This window comes from Balaenoptera physalus, assembly GCF_965194825.1.
Source record: "Balaenoptera physalus genome assembly, chromosome: 4".
NCBI lineage: Eukaryota > Metazoa > Chordata > Mammalia > Artiodactyla > Balaenopteridae > Balaenoptera > Balaenoptera physalus.
This window is the reverse complement of record NC_138891.1, coordinates 130,212,222-130,230,939: the sequence shown is the minus strand read 5'-3', so window position 1 is coordinate 130,230,939 and position 18,718 is coordinate 130,212,222. Positions and strand designations below refer to the sequence as shown.

The 18,718-nt window shown below is 35.3% G+C and overlaps 1 protein-coding gene across 3 annotated transcripts in view; it reads left to right on the top strand.

The window, feature by feature from the left end:
- LTN1 (listerin E3 ubiquitin protein ligase 1) overlaps nt 1–18,471 on the top strand; it is an 84,564-nt gene extending 66,093 nt beyond the window's left edge. For all 3 annotated transcript variants that reach the window (XM_082460290.1, XM_082460291.1, XM_082460289.1), the window contains 3 exons: nt 484–678; nt 2,354–2,521; nt 3,118–18,471. In XM_082460290.1, coding sequence (XP_082316416.1) covers nt 484–678; nt 2,354–2,521; nt 3,118–3,180 — 426 coding nt within the window. In that variant the 3' untranslated portion in view covers nt 3,181–18,471. The remainder of the gene's footprint in view (nt 1–483; nt 679–2,353; nt 2,522–3,117) is intronic.
- Nucleotides 18,472–18,718: the final 247 nt, after the last annotated feature.

The window sequence follows — 18,718 nt, the reverse complement described above, 5'->3', positions numbered from 1 at the left end:
GTGTTTTATGTTGAGTTTGCAATGCTAGTAAGAAAATCAAGATCAGGTATAAATATTCTGGCAGTTGCTGGTTGGCTCTAAAGCTCAGGAGAATTCTGTGGTAGAGAAAGACTTGAAAAACATCTAAATAGAAGTGATATTTGATACGTTAGCTTTGGAAAAGAAGGAATAATTAATAATAACCCATTCTGTTATTGGTCTATGCAAAAACTATGATGTGACAAGCCTAATATACTAAAACATACTTTTTAATGAGTAGTGCATTTCTTTTTGAAACATCTTTCAATGTCGTAACATCACTATAAAACATTTCAGGTATTTGAACCTATTTATTAAATATCTCATGTCAGATAAGTGAACATGTTTACCCGTGTTTTGTTTGAATGAGGACTGGCTGCCAGCAGTCAACCTGTTAAGATGGTTTTTGAATGAAAGGGAAGAAAAGAAATTTGGCAAAAAAATATTACCTTCCATGTGTTGCAGGTTAAAGCTCGAGCTGCTACTCGAGAAGTCATGGCCACTTATACTATTGAAGATATAGTTATTGAACTTATAATACAGCTGCCTTCAAATTATCCATTGGGTTCAATAACAGTAGAAAGTGGGAAAAGAGTTGGAGTAGCCGTTCAGCAGTGGCGAAACTGGATGCTGCAGCTAAGCACTTACCTCACCCATCAAGTAAGTGTCTGTGTACACATTTGACTTTCTAAACTAGAGAAAGATTGCTGATTTACTATTTGAAAGGACAATAAAACAAAAATATATCTCTTCTGCTTAAGTAGAAATAGATACTGTATTTTGTTGGATAAACAGATACATGCCTAAATGATTTGAACCTGCCAAGCTCGTGGTTTGGTTTTTTTTTTTTTTTTGCTGCTTTGGGTCTTCCTTGCTGCATACGAGCTTTCTCAAGCTTTCTCTAGTTGCGATGAGCGGGCGCTATTCTTTGTTGTGGTGCATGGGCTTCTTGTTGCGGAGCACAGGCTCTAGGCGCACGGGCTTCAGCAGTTGCAGCACGTGGGCCCTAGAGCGTGCAGGCTTCCGTAGTTTGTAGCACATGGGCTCAGTATTTGTGGTGCACGGACTCAGTAGTTGTGGCACATGGGCTTAGCTGCTCCGCGGCATGCGGGATCTTCCCAGACCAGGGATCGAACCCATGTCCCCTGCATTGGCAGGTGGATTCTTTTTTCTTTTTTTTTTTTTTTTTTATTATTACGATGTTGGGATTTAATGATTAAGATTTTATACCAATTTCTTTCTTTTTTTTTTTTAAGTAAATTACTTACATTTAAACATTTTAAAATTTATTTATTTATTTATTTTTGGCTGTGTTGGGTCTTCGTTTCTGTGCGAGGGCTTTCTCTAGTTGTGGCAAGCGGGGGCCACTCTTCATCGCGGTGCGCGGGCCTCTCACTGTCGCGGCCTCTCTTGTTGTGGAGCACAGGCTCCAGACGCGCAGGCTCAGCAATTGTGGCTCACGGGCCCAGTTGCTCCGCGGCATGTGGGATCTTCCCAGACCAGGGCTCGAACCCGTGTCCCCTGCATTGGCAGGCAGATTCTCAACCACTGCGCCACCAGGGAAGCCCAGGCAGGCGGATTCTTAACCACTGCACCACCAGGGAAGTCCCCTGCCAAGCTGTTTTAATTTTTCAGGCTTTACAGCTTTTTTTTCTGGTGTTTGAGAAGAATTGACTCTACTTCATTGACATTGTAGATGATACAGAACAATACATGGTATTAAAGTTTGAGAGGGAATCTTTTTGTGAGACATGGGACAGATGAATGTCTTCTGAGCTACTTTACTTTAACATTTCAACTTTCCTTTTGTGGTTAGAGAAATCCCAGTACTTTCAAAGACCTTTGCCTTTTAAACAAATTGTAAGTCTCTAGTTTTGTTTGCACATTGTGATGTATCTCAGACATTCTACAGTAAAGAAAAATTATTTTAAAACAAGTATATTCACCAATATTGTAGAGCTGGAACAAATCAGCATTTGAGTAGGTGAGATAGTTAATTTCATCATTTTTAGTTAAAAGTTAGGAGAGCTGATCCAAATGATTTAATTATTTAAAAAGTTTCATCAATAAGCTAAGACTATAAAACTTGAAAATTGGGGCAGGAGCCTTTCTTTCAAGTCTGCCTTTAATGTAGAAAAATTATATCTGGTTCCTAAAACCTGGGAGGTCATTTTAAAAACCAGTATTCTTAAAACTTAGAATCGTGAATATAGCCAAGCAGATTCTCTTCTCTCCAAATTATAATACAACTTTAAAATTTGTGAAATTGAATAAAAATAATACTGGTGGTCTTCAGTGTATATTGACTTTATTTATCTATTTTTCTTTTTAACAGAATGGCAGTATTATGGAAGGCTTAGCATTATGGAAAAATAATGTAGACAAACGTTTTGAGGGTGTTGAAGATTGTATGATTTGTTTCTCAGTCATTCACGGTTTCAACTATTCTCTTCCCAAAAAAGCCTGTAGAACATGCAAGAAAAAGTTCCATTCAGCCTGCTTGGTAAGCTAAAGAGAAATTAACTTATTTATATCTTATATATATTCTATATGTATGATATCTAACCTTGGAAAACAGTGGTTGTTAAACTCTTAATTGTGGTAAATGGGAGACATATTAAAAATGTTTTTTCAAAATTTGTGAAAGATAATTAGTAATTTACTGAGAGTGGTGGCATCAAAGCCATTTAATAAGTGGATGTTTCTAAAATAGCTCTCGGCACTCAAAAAATAGATGGTCTTGTAAGATCTACACCGTAAAGGAGACTGAAGAAATTGGAACTGAGAGCCATCTGGCATGAGAGATTTTGCTCTTTTTAAACAGCATATTGGAAAGAAAGCCACCCTATGTTCAGATCCTTCACAGGAGGTCTTCCTTACACATCTTCGTGGTTGCGTGCATGAGCCTAGGTGGAAAGCGTCACAGTGTGGCCTTTGGAAGGAATACTGAGTTGTGTTGATTTTGGAGATGAGCGGAGGGGAGCAAACATTTCAGTATTCTCCCTTGTCTTACTTTATTATTTTAAGGTAACTTGAGATGTGTATGTAAAATGGCAATTTTAAAAGTTTTTAACATTTAAATACACTTTTCTTTTTCAGTACAAATGGTTTACGTCTAGCAACAAATCCACTTGTCCGCTCTGTCGTGAGACCTTTTTCTGAGATTTTTTTCTTTTCCCCATTGGAATTGATCCCTGAAGTAAATCAAGCAAAGGCAGTGGATTTGGATTCATCTTGAAGTGTTGATGTGAGAAGGCCAGTGAGCATTCTTTCAAATAGGACCTTCTCTGGAAGATTATTTTGGTTAATGTAATGATCCTAAAATCAGGTTTACTTACCTTTAGATTGCTTTGTAAATGTTCGGAAACCTTTTCTTTTACATAAGAATATTACATACTGGAGAGAAAATATTTATATTAATAGTTTAATCTCTTTGTACATTTAAAAATAAATAAGGAAAAACCCTAAATTACAGAACTGGAATTTGTGAAAGCGCTGTACAACTGTATTATACTGATAAACCCATTCAGTTTGTTGATCTATGTTCTAGAACAGTCTGAGTGAGGTAAATGAATTGAGAGGGTTGATTTACATTTACAGATATTTTAAGACTTATTTATTAGTTACGACAACAAAATTAGTATTCTGATATTTGTAGATTATTTTAATGATAAAATGACATTAAGCTATTAATATAGCTTATCTTAAACTATTTAAAGCATGCTCTGAAATCCTATATAAAAGAGTATAAACTGAACTTTAAGGTGCCTCCATTTATAAAGGGTTATGAAATTCAGAAAATTAAATTCACAACACTGACCTTTTACTGTAGAAGAAGAATTTCCTTGTACTAGTGAAATTTGAATTGCAGACTTGTCAGTGAATTTATTTCTCAGTTGGAATGAGTCTCCAGAGGGTGAGAATTTGAGAGAAACAGGAGTTAGATTATTTTATTCGTGAAGCAGAGTGGTAGTTATTCCTCTATCAAGAGCGAAGAAATAAATGAGTTATTTCTGAAACTTAAGTGGTGGAAAAAACAAAAAATATAAAAATGTAGTAGGAGGCTTTCAATTTTGTAAGCAAATTTTGCTATTCTTACTGGTCAAAGTTACACTAAATTAGAGAGTTGCAGGGAGGTAATTTTTTCTAGCCTTCAGAAGTACAAGTTAAGAATTTTAATACTAAGTAAAATTCAGTTTAACAGGCTGAAATATGGGGTAGATGCAAACCTGCCTTTTGCCACAGCACTATTGCCCTTAAAAATCGTGCCCAAAATATAAAACTGTGGAAGTTTGGAACTTGGAATAATTTTATTGCAGTCTTCCATCACATGGGAAATATTAGCATCTTTAATAGCAAGGTTACTTGAAGGATCAGCTAATCATCTCTGTTGCAAATGTTTAATTGGCAAAAAGCAACTCATGTTAAATAAAATTACTGCTTACCATCAACTGGGTAAAATGGTTATTATTGAAATAGTATGAATGTGGTCAGAGTATTGTAGTGGAGAGTGAAGTATTACGTGTGAGTTAAAGATCTCGAGTTGTATTTGTAGATGCAGTGTCCGGCCCAGTTTTGTCTGTCTCCTAAATTTTTCTCTGTAGTATTTATTATCTTATAGTCTTGAGGCTCAAGGAGTCAGTAAGTGAAGTACAGATAGCAAAATGCTACTACCTCTTCTTAACCCCTTTCTTAAAATATTCTCTCTTTTTCTGTGTCTCTCTCTGACATAGTAGACCCAAAGGATTGTGTTACTCCTCTGTGAAAATTACACACTTTTCCTTTAAAAATTGTTTTATAATAAGACTTTGTTTATAACTTTTCCAGTATTGGTACATCTTGATTTCTGACCCAAACCCCAAGTAGAAAAGAAAAGGGAATAATGGAGCATTGTTTTTCCACATTATTATTTAGGGCATCAGGTTCTTGGTGAAACACTATAATTAAGTGGGATACCTACTCTTCATACTTAGGACTCTTAGCACATTTCTTAGAGACTTGTAAATATAAATGTAAAGCTTGTTATTGTTTATATGCTAAAGAAAAAGCTTTCCAAAATAAGACTGAAATTCAGAATATCACATTAATTAAAGTTTATTTATATAGCTTTGATAACTTGAGAGCATCCCTTAAAATTCTAGCATAAGGACATTTTAAAATTGCATGAGATTCAAAGCCCATTAGGAAAATTATTAATTTAAAACCCTAATGTAAATTGCAAATTTTAGAATTTATTTTTAACTCATATTTATCACATGCTGTAATGTATGTACATAAGTTCTGTGGCTTAAAATAATTAATGTTATTACTTGACAAGTTTTTGTGGTGTGAATACTTCATGTTATTATTTGATTGTTATACCATATGTGCCCATTAAAATTCTTTTTAATTGCAAAATATTTCAAATATACATAATAATAATAATATAAATGCCCTTGTACTCTTCATAAACTATTTTGCCATATATGCTTCTGATTTTTAAAGAAATAAAATGTTACTCTTTTGTACTCTTCCCTGAGGCCATCTCCTCCTTCCCTCCATAGAGCTAACCCACTATTCTGAAGTTGGTGTGACTCCTTTCTACTTAAGATTTTATACTTTACCATGTGTTTGCATCCATAAATAATATATAGCAGCTTTTTAAAAGTTTATGATAGCCTATCACAAGTGCTCTTTTGTAATTTGCTTTCTCATTCAACATAACTGCTGTTTAGTATCATTATATCAGTTTGCTTACCGTTTCCCTCACTAATGGTCATGTCAATTGTTATTTTTTGCCATTTTGAACCGTGCTGCAAGTGTACATTCTTGATAATATTTTCTCATGCAAATGAAATGTGCTAGATATTCTGGACATATGCACCCACATGGTATTTCAGGTGGTAGATACTCTGATTTTAGATGTATGCTCTGTGACTTTAGATGTTGTCAAGTTGCTGTCCAAAGTGGTGTGCAAGTTTGCACTCCCAGTGGTAGTGTAAGAGAATTCTGGTTTTCCTAAGTCATCACTAAAACGCTTAGTCTCACCACTTATGAAGTTTTCCAGTTAGAGCTGTGAGATAGTAGCTGTTTGTTTTAATTTATATTTCCCTGGCTACCATGAATCTTAGCTTTATTCCATATATTTATTGGTCATTATTTTGTGAATATATTATCTATGTGCCTATTTTTCTCATGGATTTTATATATTATTATTTTGATCCTAATGCTGTATCTCTTACAGGGATACTTCGAGTAGGTGGCTTGACTGTAACATGGTCTGTAGCTGTCTTTAATTATACAGAATTTTTCGGTTAAATTGATCATTCTTTTCCTTTATGGTTGAGCCTTTTCTGTGTTAGGTTTAAAAAATTGGTTCCTTCCCTGAGGCTTAAAAAAAAATTATTTTATATATATTTTGTTCTAAAAGTTATGAATTCCAAAGTATACCGAATTCACCTGAAACTAAATTTTGTGACTTTTGTAAGGTAGAAGTCCTGCCCCATATTGATAGCCAGTTTTCATAATATTATTTATTAAATAGTCCACCCATTGCCCATTGACTCTGTAGTGCCTCCTCTCTTATATTACCGAATCTTGTATGTGTATTGGTTTCTGGCCTCTGTATTCTATTGCATTGGTCTATTTATCTGTGTTAATTCTACACAAATTTTTTTTTCTTTAAAAAAACATCTTTATAATTAATCTTGAAGAGTAGGCGAGTAGTCTTCTACTCTTGCTCTCCTTTAAGACTTTTCTTGGATAGTCATATCCTCTGCATCCAAGAACTCCCTTTCCCTCTGCTTGTTTACTATCATGGCCAATTTGTCCTTACTACAATGAGTTGTCTTATGGAAGAATTTGGCAGGTGTCCATCCTAGGTTTTATCTGGTGGGACCAGAAGGCTCTTTGGGCTTTGCCAGATTTTATACTTTAGGTTTTACAGTCCAATTATTCTGTTTGGTTTTCAAAATTAGAGGCAAAAATTTTGTGTATTTATGGTGGAATCCTTGAACCGCTCCATGAATTTTTCTTTCTGTTTTGTAAAAGTTCCTTGCAGAAGGACTTTGGGCTAAGCAGTGTTTGGCGTGCGGGTCAGCTATTTCCAATTAAAGTCTTTTTTTTTTTTTTTAACCTGTGTTTTTCTTTTTAAGGACAGCAACTTCTTTGTGTAGCACCAAGGCATCAAATAAGTTGTATATTTGTTGTCCAGATTTTATAGGGGTACCTGAGGAGGTTAAGAAACTTCAGTTTCCATGGCATTCCAAATTGATGTGCTATTTCAAAAATACTGGCTACAGTATATCGATTTACTCTTTTATTTTTAGTAATATGATGTTCCCTATAGAAGACCATAAGTTGGACCACTTGAGCCTATCTGGTTAAGTCCTGGATACTACTGTATAACCAGATAACATTCATTCTTTAAGATAAGACCCATTAACAGTCGACATCTGTAGGAACTTAGTAGTGGAGTATTCAAAATGTCTGTTCTGGGCATGGACTTCTTGAACTGCAGAATCATAATCATGGGAATCTCTTTTATCAGCTAAAGTTAAGAGAGTTTCTGGATTTGAGAGGGCATACAGTTCTGGTGTACAGTTGATAAAATGAGAAGGAGAAAGTGAAAATATACATTATATAGTATCATCAGATTTACTTTTGTATATTGATCTTTTACCCTGCAACCTTGCTGAATTTGTTTACTAGTTCTAATAGTGTGTGTGTATTCCTTAGAATTTTCTATATATAAGATCTTGTCGTTGGCCATAGAGACAGTTTTATTTCTTTTCCATTCTGGATGCCTTTTATGAGGCATCTGGCTAGAAACTCCAGTGTTGAATAGAAGTGGTGAGAGCAGATATCTTTTTTTTGTTCCTGATCTTAGGGGGTAAGCTTTCAGTCTTTCAGCATTGTGATGTTAGCTGTTGTTGATACAGTCAGATTTAAAGGTGAACTAAGTACAAATTCTGAAGGTACTTCAACTAATTAGTCTAGGCTGCAGTTTCTCAATGCAAGAGAAAATAAGCTGTTGGATCAAAGGATAGGCTGTAAGAGGCAACGAATTGTTGATGTGTGTGATGCTGTTGAAAAACCATTAGAGCAGAGTTTCTCAGCCTCACTACTGTTGGCATTTTGAGCTGCAAAATTCTTTGTTTTGGGGCCTGTCCTGTGCATTGTAGGAAGTTTAGCAGCATCCCTGGCCTCTGTTTACTAGATGCCAGTGCAGTATCCCAGTTATGAGAACCAAAAATGTCCGAACATTGCTAAATGTCACCTAGGTGATAAAATTGTCCCCAGTTGACAACAGTTACCTTAGAGCATGGACTAATCAGGCACCATTCAGTAGAAATATAGTGTGAGCCACATATGGTATCTTAAGTTTTGCTAGTAGCCAAAAATGTAAGAATAGGTGAAATTTTAATAACACAATTTGTTTAACTTGGTATCCAAAATACTATTTCAACATATAATCAATTAAAAAATTTAGATATTTTACATTCTTTTTTCATATTAAGTTTTTGAAATCCAGTGTATTTTAAATCTATAGCATTTCAATTTAGATTGGAAATTTTCATCAGAAATACTTTATCTGTATTTAGATGTCAGGAAATTTAGTGTTAAAAAAGTAAATTCATATACCCAAGTTTTTTCCAAACACACTTAACAGTTTTCCAATAACTGGATCTATTTTGAAATTTTAATTAATAAAAAATAAAAATTAGAAATTTAGTTCCTTAGTCACACTTGCCACATTTCAAGTGATCATTAGCCACATGTGGCTAGTGGCTATTGTATTGGACAGTGCAGGCCTAACCTTACATGTACATACAAAAATAAAGGTTCTTGATAATCTAGGAAGAATCACTCTGGACTCAAACTCAGCTACACACACTTTTACCTATGTGTTGAGAGTCTTTTGCCTGTAAAATTCTGGGATCATAGCTTATCCTTTGGTTAATTTTTGAATCACAACATAGTGTAGTCATATGTCAAAATCAGCTATACTTTGGTCACATGCAGCATTTTCCAGAATTTTAAAAAATAATTCGGCAGTAAATTTTAACTGGCAGTTCCATTTATTCAATGGTTGTACCATGAGGAAAGTACTATATTCTGATAATGGTCCTGAAATAATAGTTATAGATTGTTGGACATTTGCATTATTTGAGTGGTTTTAGTACTCTGAGGGGTCTGATGTACTATGGTAATAGAATTATTAGTAGGTAAAGTTAGTAGTAGGTAAGTTACCAATATCAGTATATTGTTGTCCGTCTGTATTTATAGATCTTCCTCCCTAGGGGTCTAGAAGAAGTTCGGGGAATTGTTAAGTGCTAGTATTTCCTGGAGTAACATTACTAGAGAGGTAGTAATGAAACAACAAAAATTCAAAACTATGAACAAATAGGCTTGTCTTTTTTTTTTTTTTGAAAATGAAAAAAAAGAAAAAAAAAGGACAAGCCTGTCTGCCTTTACTTGAGGATACTCTTGAGGATACTCCAGAATATTGTTTGAAATTTTTTCTGGGTTTGTTTTTGGAGACTGCTAATTATTCATCTTTTTTGTTTGTTCATAGTTTTGAATTTTTGTTGTTGCTGTTGAGTTGTTAAGACTTTTCCTAAGGGAAAGGCATCTGAAGTGGCCTTGGTAGTGCATTTCCTGTTTGCTTACCCTTTCAAGGTCATTTCTTGAATTATGAAGAGCTGAGTTATTTAAACCATCTCCTAATTTTTTGTGGTTTTTTTGTTGTCATTGTTTTTGCTGCTTTTAAGCTTTTTGCCCTCATCTGAGGGGCTGACAATTAAGTGAACCAGTTGGTACAAACCTGGTAGTCCAGGACAATAAATATCAAACCAAATTCTGAATTCTGCATAAATTTGTCTTCCTAAGGTTAAGAAAATTCTTGATTAAAGCTCTCAACTTGACTCTAGATCAAGGTTCAAATATCAGTTTGTTTAGATCTGCATTCTGGTCTAATAGTTTTGAAGGAATATATATAATGTAAATGATCTGTGTTAAGAAAAACTTTGAGGAAAGGATTACTTGTTTTGGAGGTAAAAGAAGGTGCAGGAGGATAGAAGGGGTTTTAGTGGATGGTAAAGCTACAGCTGGGTAGAGAGAAAGGTGCAAGCAGGGTGGGTTTAGTAGGTTTGAATGGGAACGAACTGGTATTTCTTTCACTGAGGCTTTCTAAGAGTCATTGTTTCATTTTGAGGCCACAGCATACCAGTCAAAAGTTGACTGTTGAATGCTTTAGGCTTTTTTCCCCCTAATTTTTCTAGAGCTCCTTTGAAATGTATTAATTTTGATATATCAGAAGTTCCCTATAATGGCTATTGTAATTCTAAGACATTTTTAGCAAAAAAATTGCCTTTATCAAGTTAAGCACAAGAGTTAGGATTATATTGAAAATTGTGCCAGCAGGAGGTTGTGCCTTTGACACAGACAAATCAGTGACAAACAAGAAAAAGGCACTACGTTAGTCGAGTGTGTTTGTTAATGATAGATGAGGTTCTTCAACGAAGAAGAGGATAGGAAGAAGCCAAAGTGATCAGTGACCCCAACAACTGATCCTGAAATATGGACTAAACAAAGTGAACTTCTTTCACAAATTGCCAGATCTTGGGGAGAACTCTTAAGAGGATCTCATAGGGGACCCAAAGCAAAGTTTAACCCATCATTTTAACAGCGAGTTTTCATCAGTCTAATGAATCATTAGTCTTCAGGGCCAACTTGTGTTGATTTGGAGACTTAGCTTATGCCTCCATCTGTTCCCTATGAAGCACTTCCTTATATGTTCAACAGACGCAAGACAGTAAGGGACAAAATAAGAAAACATAAGACAAGAATTTGTATAAATAGATGAACAAGAAAGTGAAAGCAAACCAAGCAGTGGGTCTGATTATCATAAAGACAGAACTAAGTAACCTTATATGAAGATCTATTTGTTTAGAACTCTTAGATAAAATAAATTCAGCAAGTAGAGCTCAATGAGCCCTAGTCAAAGTTCAGATTGTTTTTGAGAAACTCACCTGGCAACAGATGTGAGGACTATTGGAGTTTGGGACTCAAGAGGCCGCTTATCTTTCCTGTTGGTCCAAGGGTCCACTGGGATACTGTCAAGTGAGGTATTATAAATAATCTTGATGTGAGAATTGTCCAAGGAAGAGATCAAGATTACCACTTGATATCTGAAACAAAGCCTGTATTACTTAAGAAAGGGAGAGTTATGCTGGTTTGGCCTGTCATTTTGAGTAAATCCAATTTGCTAATTTTACGTAAGGTTTTTGACTCGGGTATTGTTCTGGTGTTGTGTTGGTTACAGAGGTGGAGTGGGTTGACATCACTCTTACAGTCATGGTTATTCTGGCAAGACCTGTTGGCCAGCCGGCTTTCAGAAGATTTAGTGATAAGTTTATTGTTGACTGGTTGACCTTCAAAAGTGTGAGACTGTCGCTGAATGATTGGCTTGCAGAGGCAAGGTTACTGAATCAAGTTATTTTTGATTACATAGATTTTGAATTGGTTCTAATTTACTTGTTACTGGCTGTAGAACAGTCAGTCTGTTATCAAGACTGGAGAGAGAGGCGTTTTTATTCTTAACTGGTTTGTTGGTTGTATAGTTTTTGCTGGATTTAGGTTTTTTTTTAATTAAGTGAAATCCACATAACATAAAATTAACCATTTTATTTTAGTTTTTTAAAGTTTATTTTTAATTTTTGGCTGCGACATGCGGCTTGTGGGATCTTAGTGCCCCAACCAGGGTTTGAACCCAGGCCCTCAGCAGTGAGAGCGTGGAGTTCTAACCACTGGACTGCCAAGGAATTCCCAAAATTAACCATTTTTAAGTGGACAGTGGGAATTCCCTGGCGGTCCAGTGGTTAGGACGCAGCACTTTCACTGCTGTGGGCCTGGGTTCGATCCCTGGTCAGGGAACTAAGATCCTGCAGGCCTCAGGGCATGGCCAAAAAATAAAAAAATAAAATAAAGTGGACAGTTTAGTAGCATTTAGTACATTAAAAAGTTACTTCCCAACCTCCCACCCTACCCCTAGTAACCACCAACCTGCTTTCTGTCTCTATGGATTTACCTTTTCTGGACATTTCATATAAATGGAATTGAATAACATGTGACCTTTTATGCCTGTTTTCTTTCACTTAGCATGTTTTTGAGGTTCCTCCACATTGTAGCATGTATCAGTACTTCATTCCTTTTTTATGGCTGAATAACATTCCATAGCATGTATATACCACAACTGGCTTGTTATTCTTTTGTTGATAGACGTTTGGGTTGTTTTCACTTTTTCACTATTGTGAATAGTGCTTCTTTGGACGTTCGTGTACAATTATTTTTATGAGTACCTGTCTTCAGTTATTTTGGGTATATACATAGGAGTAGAATTGCCGGTGATTCTGTGTTTAACTTTCTAAGGAAACACCAAACTGTTTTCCACAGCAGCTGCCACATTTTACATTCCCACTCAGCCAGGTATGAGGGTTCCAGTTTCTTTACAGTCTCTCCCACACTTGTTATTTTGCATTTTTAAAAATTATATATAGCCATCCTAGTGGATATGTAATATTATTTCATTGTGGTTTTGATTTGAATTTCTCTAATGACTAATGATGTTGAGCATCTGTCTATTCATATACTTGTTGATTGTATATCTTCTTTGGAGAAATATCTATTCAAATCCTTTCCTCATTTTTAAATCAGGGTAAAGTTTTGTTGTTGTTGCGGTTGAGTTGTTAAGACTTTTTAATATATTCTGGATACGAGACCAAGATCTAGCTTAGAAGGATGTTAATATTCTTTAATTTTGGGAGAAGTCCTTGAGAATTCAGTATTGATTAGGTTTGGATCTGAGTGACAAAAAATTCAAAGTAAATATGGTTTACACAGGAAAGAAATTGATCTCTTTTGTAAATGAAGTCTAGATATAAGCAGTTCGGGGACCTAGGTTTCTTATGTCTATATATGGACCTAGGATTCTTATGTTGTTGCTCCACTATTCTCAATGTGTGACCCCACTTCATGGTCCAAGGTGACTGCTCAAGCACCAGCCATTTTGGGTACTTTACATTCAGCACAAAGGAAGAAAGATGAAGAGGAGCATGCAGCCTTGCCTTAGGGACTTTCCTCATAAGTCACACACAACACTTTTATTTATTTCTCATTGGAAAGAATTTGTTCTTGTGTTCACCACTAGCTGCAAGAGAAGCTGGAAAATATAATCTTTATTCGAAGCAGCCACATATCCAGCTAAAAGTGAAGAGTTCTATTGTTGAGGAAGATGGGGAGAACAGATATGGGAGGGCAAGTGTCTCTTGCAGCTCCTCTGGTATTTGTGTAAGCACTGTTGTTGCATATGCCATTAAAATGTACAGTCTTTTCTATCCAGTTTAACAGTCTTTGTTTTTTAATTGTAATATTTAGCTCATTTACATAATACAGTTGTGGATACAGTTTATAATTAGTTTTCTGGTTGTCTCGTCTCCTGTTCCTTTGTCTCTCTTTTTCTGCCTTTTGGATTAATGAATACTTATTATTTTCATGTCCTCCTATTGTCCTATTTTACATTATAAATAAAATTCATATTAGCTTATTATTTAAGGTTATCCTAGAGATTATAACCTTCATACTTGACTTAACAACATCTCATATATTAATACCTTTACCACTTCCTGGACAATTCAAGGACCTTTAGATAACTTCAGTACTATTGTTTTCTATACTGCTATTTTCAAGTATTTTATTTTTCTTTATATTTTAAAACTGATAATGGGAATTCCCTAGTGGTCCAGTGGTTAGGACTCGGCGCTTTTACTGCCATGGCCCAGGTTTGATCCCTGGTTGGGAAACTAAGATCCTGCAAACCGCATGGCACAGCCAAAAAAAAAAAGCATAAGACGTTATTGTTTTTTAAGTCTGTATATTAATTTATATGTGTCATAATTACTATTTGTATTGCTTTTCACTCTTCTCTGCATCTTTGGCAGTTCTTTTCTTTCATCACCTTGACAGTATCATTCATTTGTCTTTTGGAGTTCCATTGTTTCTGTTGCAAAAAATCTGTAAGTGCTATTATTCGTTTTAAAGAAATGTGTCCCTTGCCCACCCTACCCCCAGCTGCTTTTAAGATTTTTCTCATTTTTTTTTTATGATGTCAGATCTTTTCTGCTAGGAGTTGTAAAACTACTTGAATCTGTGATTTGATTTTTTTAGTCATTTTGGGACAATTCTTAGGCATGAATTCTTCAAATATCGTGTTTGCTCTATTCTTCTTTCCACTCCTACTTAATTAGGACTTTCACAGTGAACCATATGTGTCTTAGATTCTCTTCTGTTTTGTTATTGTTTTATTCTTTTTCTTTTCATGTTCAGCCTGGATTTTTTTCTTTTGACCTATCTTCTAATTCACCAGTCTTCTCTTCAGCTGTGTCTAATCTGCTGTTTAACTCATCTACTGAGTTCTTAATTTCAGTTACATTATTTTTCATTTCTATAATATCTATTTAATTCTTTTTTATTGATTTGAACACTGCTAAAATTCTTCATCCTGTGTATTTTCTTGAACATATTACAGTTACTTAGAAGTTATTTGGAAGCCCATGTTTGATAATTCTTAATGCCAGTTTCTCTTTTTCTCTTGATTTTCAATCATTTGTTGTTGCCTCCTGGTATGGTAGGTAACTTTTGCCTGAATGCCTGACATTGTACATGAAAAATTATTGAGATGGTGATATTAACTCTTGATGATGTTATCTTTCACAAAGGATTTACTTTTTTGTTTCTAGCAGGCAGTTTGTATAAGAACAGATCAGTATAAGAATTAGCTGGTTCAAAGCTGATCTTTGGCCCTTTTTTTTTTTTTAATTTTATTTTTTCTTTGGCTGCGTTGGGTCTTCATTGCTGCACGTGGGCTTTCTCTAGTTGCAGTGAGCGGGGCTACTCTTCCTTGCAGTGCGCGGGCTTCTCATTGCGGTGGCTTCTCGTTGCGGAACGTGGGCTCTAGGCACGTGGGCTTCAGTAGTTGCAGCAAGCGAGCTCAGTAGTTGCGGTGCACGGGCTTCAGTAGTTGTGGTGCGAGGGCTCAGTAGTTGTGGCTCGTGGGCTCTAGAGTACAGGCTTAGTAGTTGTGGCGCATGGGCTTAGTTGCTCTGCGGCATGTAGGATCTTCCTGGACCAGGGATCGAACCTGTGTCCCCTGCATTGGCAGGCGGATTCTCAACCACTGCGCCACCAGGGAAGTCTGATCTTCAGTCCTTTTGAGGGTTGGTATATTTACATTTCATCTAGCGCTCTTTTACCTTGGCTGATCCTGAACTCCAATTTTTATATCCCCACACATCTAAGAATGCCTTAAACTCTACTTACCTTTTCAACCTCTGGGCTACCACTTTCTGCTCAGCTTTTCCCACCTTTAGCTTTTCAGCCTTAGGCCCCTGCTTATGAATAGGCAGTTGCCTTAAGGGGAAAACAAATGCTAAATATCAGTCTCACTTCCATACTTCCCTACTGCACATGATCTGGATTCTTCAGGTCCTTACTGCCTTGGTGGCCCTGGTCTTTTCAAGCGGACCACAGAGATCTCCATCTTTATATCTGTATCTATAACTATATCTAATTTTTGGCTAGGGTAGTTGGCCTGATAAAAGTTGGTCTACTATAGCCAAAAGCAGAAGTCCCCATAATCTGTTCCATGACAAAAACTCCTACTAGAGGAAAGCAGGTACCTAGATTATTCCTAGAATATCAATTCCATTCATTTTCTCCTCTCTCTTCTTTTAAAAACTTTATAGCCTTCATAGCAATACTCTATACATATGCAATATTTTGGTATCTCTGCTTGATCACACTCTGGAACCCTTTACCCCTCTATGTCATGTCTCAGTCTATGTAGAGCTTTTATATACTTTCACCAACTCATGCTTGGATGGAGAGAGGCCGTGATGTAGAAGCACTGGCAAAGCCAGCTGCAGATTACACTTTCCGTTTTTATTTGATCTCAAACTAGAATCCTGTCTGTCTTGGTTCAGGAACTTTCAGTGTGTGTTTTAGTTTGCATTTAACTTAGTCTTTTCGCCTGGTGTAGACTCTGTATCGATTTTAGTTCACAAAAGTGACTCACCCTAAGAGGCTGTATATATTCAGTTTGTTGCAGGGAAGAACATAGATATGCCAAGTCAATCCTTGAGTTAAACCTTTTTTTTTTTTTTTTCCTCCCAAATGCTCACCAGTGTGAAAAGGCTTCCTGAATGATGTGCGCCTTTCACTGTCCACCTCCTCCAACTCTCCTTCAGATAAATTTATCAATGTAACTTGGGACAATATGCAGAAGTGGCTGCATTTTAATTCATAAGCAGAGACCCTCATTGATACTACATTTACTCCTAAATCCAAGACACAGCAATTACCCTTATTTTACCTAAAACAGAATTTAGCAAATAGAACACACCAAGACTTTTCAAGAGGTACTTGTTGTACATGGAGAATTTTAAGTGAATCTATTTTCATTTTCTCAACTCCCATGTACTCTCCAAAAATCGATCTTCCTGTTAATATACCTGTCTCAGACTGATTCTCTTTCCTACCATCTCTTGCACATTTGTCCTTCTGTTTACAGAATTATGAAATAATTCTCACCCATCTATCTCTAATTTTACAGTGGCCAAGGTAGGGAAAACAAAAAAACCCTGGGAGCCTAGAGAGGTAATTTGAAATACGCTGAGAAAGATGTTTGTAAGGGCTAACAAATCCTTTTTTGCAACTCAGTGGTTTTCAGTTGCTTACTTTTGATAAAATAAAAGCCTAATAGAGGGACTTCCCTGGAGGTCCAGTGGTTTGGACTCCGCACTTCCACAGCTGGGAGCCTGGGTTTGACTCCTGGTTGGGGAACTAATATCCTGCATGCCGCCCAATAGAGCTGTCAGTCAATACATCATTAGAAATTATTTCATGTTTAGCATATTACTCAGAAAAATTTAATGAATGCAATGACATTGAGTAACAAAGATTGAGTTACTATAAAACTCCATTTTCATCTACTTATTCACCTGAAGAGTTTTCTCAGTGATTTTATTTATAAATAGGAAAAATAGGAATAGAATTTATGTCAACTGCTATCTTATTTTAGTTATATATTTATAAGTAATTATAGTAATATATAGTTATAAGGAATATATATATATATCTGTGGAGCTATGAACTAAAAATAATAAAACTACAAACTAGTGTCAACTCTAATAAGAGATGAATTTCCAGTAAGATTTAAAATATTTTATGCTTAATTACCTATAAAATTTCTAATGTTTATGTTTTTATTATTTGTGTTCTAATAGTTATTTAATAACAATCTAGAAAAATATTTTTAATACCTACAGCTTAGTCACAGGAGATCAATATTTAAATTTTTAAATTTATATTCATATTTTTACTATACAGCAGTATTATAGGGGGATAAAAAAAATATTTTAAGCACTCCAAATATACTATAATTCTGTAAGGGAAATGGAGTAAAAATACAGATCCAATGAATGATGTCAAATGTCCAACTGTTGAAGAGTTTTCTTGTATTATTTTATTGATGATGGGAATCAAATTGCTATAGCATTTAGATTCTATTAGGTATATTTAAGAGAATGATATAACAGTTTCTATTTTTAAAAATGTAAGTGTTTATAGTATGCCCCTGGAAATTATCTTATTTATACTTATTTAAACTTACGATGATAAACTTTAGTTATCAATTTTAAAATATGTGAAGTGGTACATACTTTCGCAAAATTGTTTGGGAAATTCTGTTCTGGCAGATGGTAAGCAAAAGGTTGGCAGCAGGTTCCCATACGAGTTAAACAGACCTACACAGACAGCTCTTTATTGATAGTTTTAGAGACATTTAAAAATGTTTCTTAATTTTAGATTTGGTGCTAGAGAGTTTGTCAGGAATAGCATGTCACATTATCTTCCAGGTGAGCCAGTCAAGTCATGGTGCTAGAAATGTTGAAGAAACTGCTGTACTGCTTGGGTCAGATCTTTCAAGGGCTGTATTGCTAGGCTTCTAGCCATTGCCTGAAAAAAGAGAGAAATCACACAGAACTCTATGTAGTCAAAGCCTAATTCTTACATAATAACAGAACTGATAGCTCTTACAAAGTGAAAAGTTTACATTTTCTTTTTTTAAAAAAATACATATTTATTATGTTAAATAACAATAGCAAATCCATCACCTGTGAATATAGAACTGGCATATTTTTATGACAAATAATTATATTTTCCAAAATAAAATGTTTAGTGAGAGAGCAACATAGTTTTACAATTTTTGCAAATTTCTTTAATGTCTGACTTGTTAGAAGGCAGCTGGATTCTCATGTCTGCTTCTGCTTTCAGTTGGCTGCCATCTGTTGTTTTGGTTGAAGTACATTTAAAAAAAAAAAAAAAAAAAACTAGCCCCACACAGATATGTAAAGGTTACGTTTTCTATCAGCAAATGAATATACATTTTGACATGTCTTACTAGAAGTGAGTTTTTAGTTGTCACAAGATTACAATTAAGTAGTTACATTTTTTGGAAAGCACTTTCCTTAATTTAACACCCTTTCATGCCTGTGTAACTCAAGGTTTGTCATAATCTGCTTGACAGTAGTTCTGAGAACAGTCCTATAGAATTTCACATCTTGTTTCCTCATCTTAAGTCCTGAATGGATGGTGAGTTTAAGCA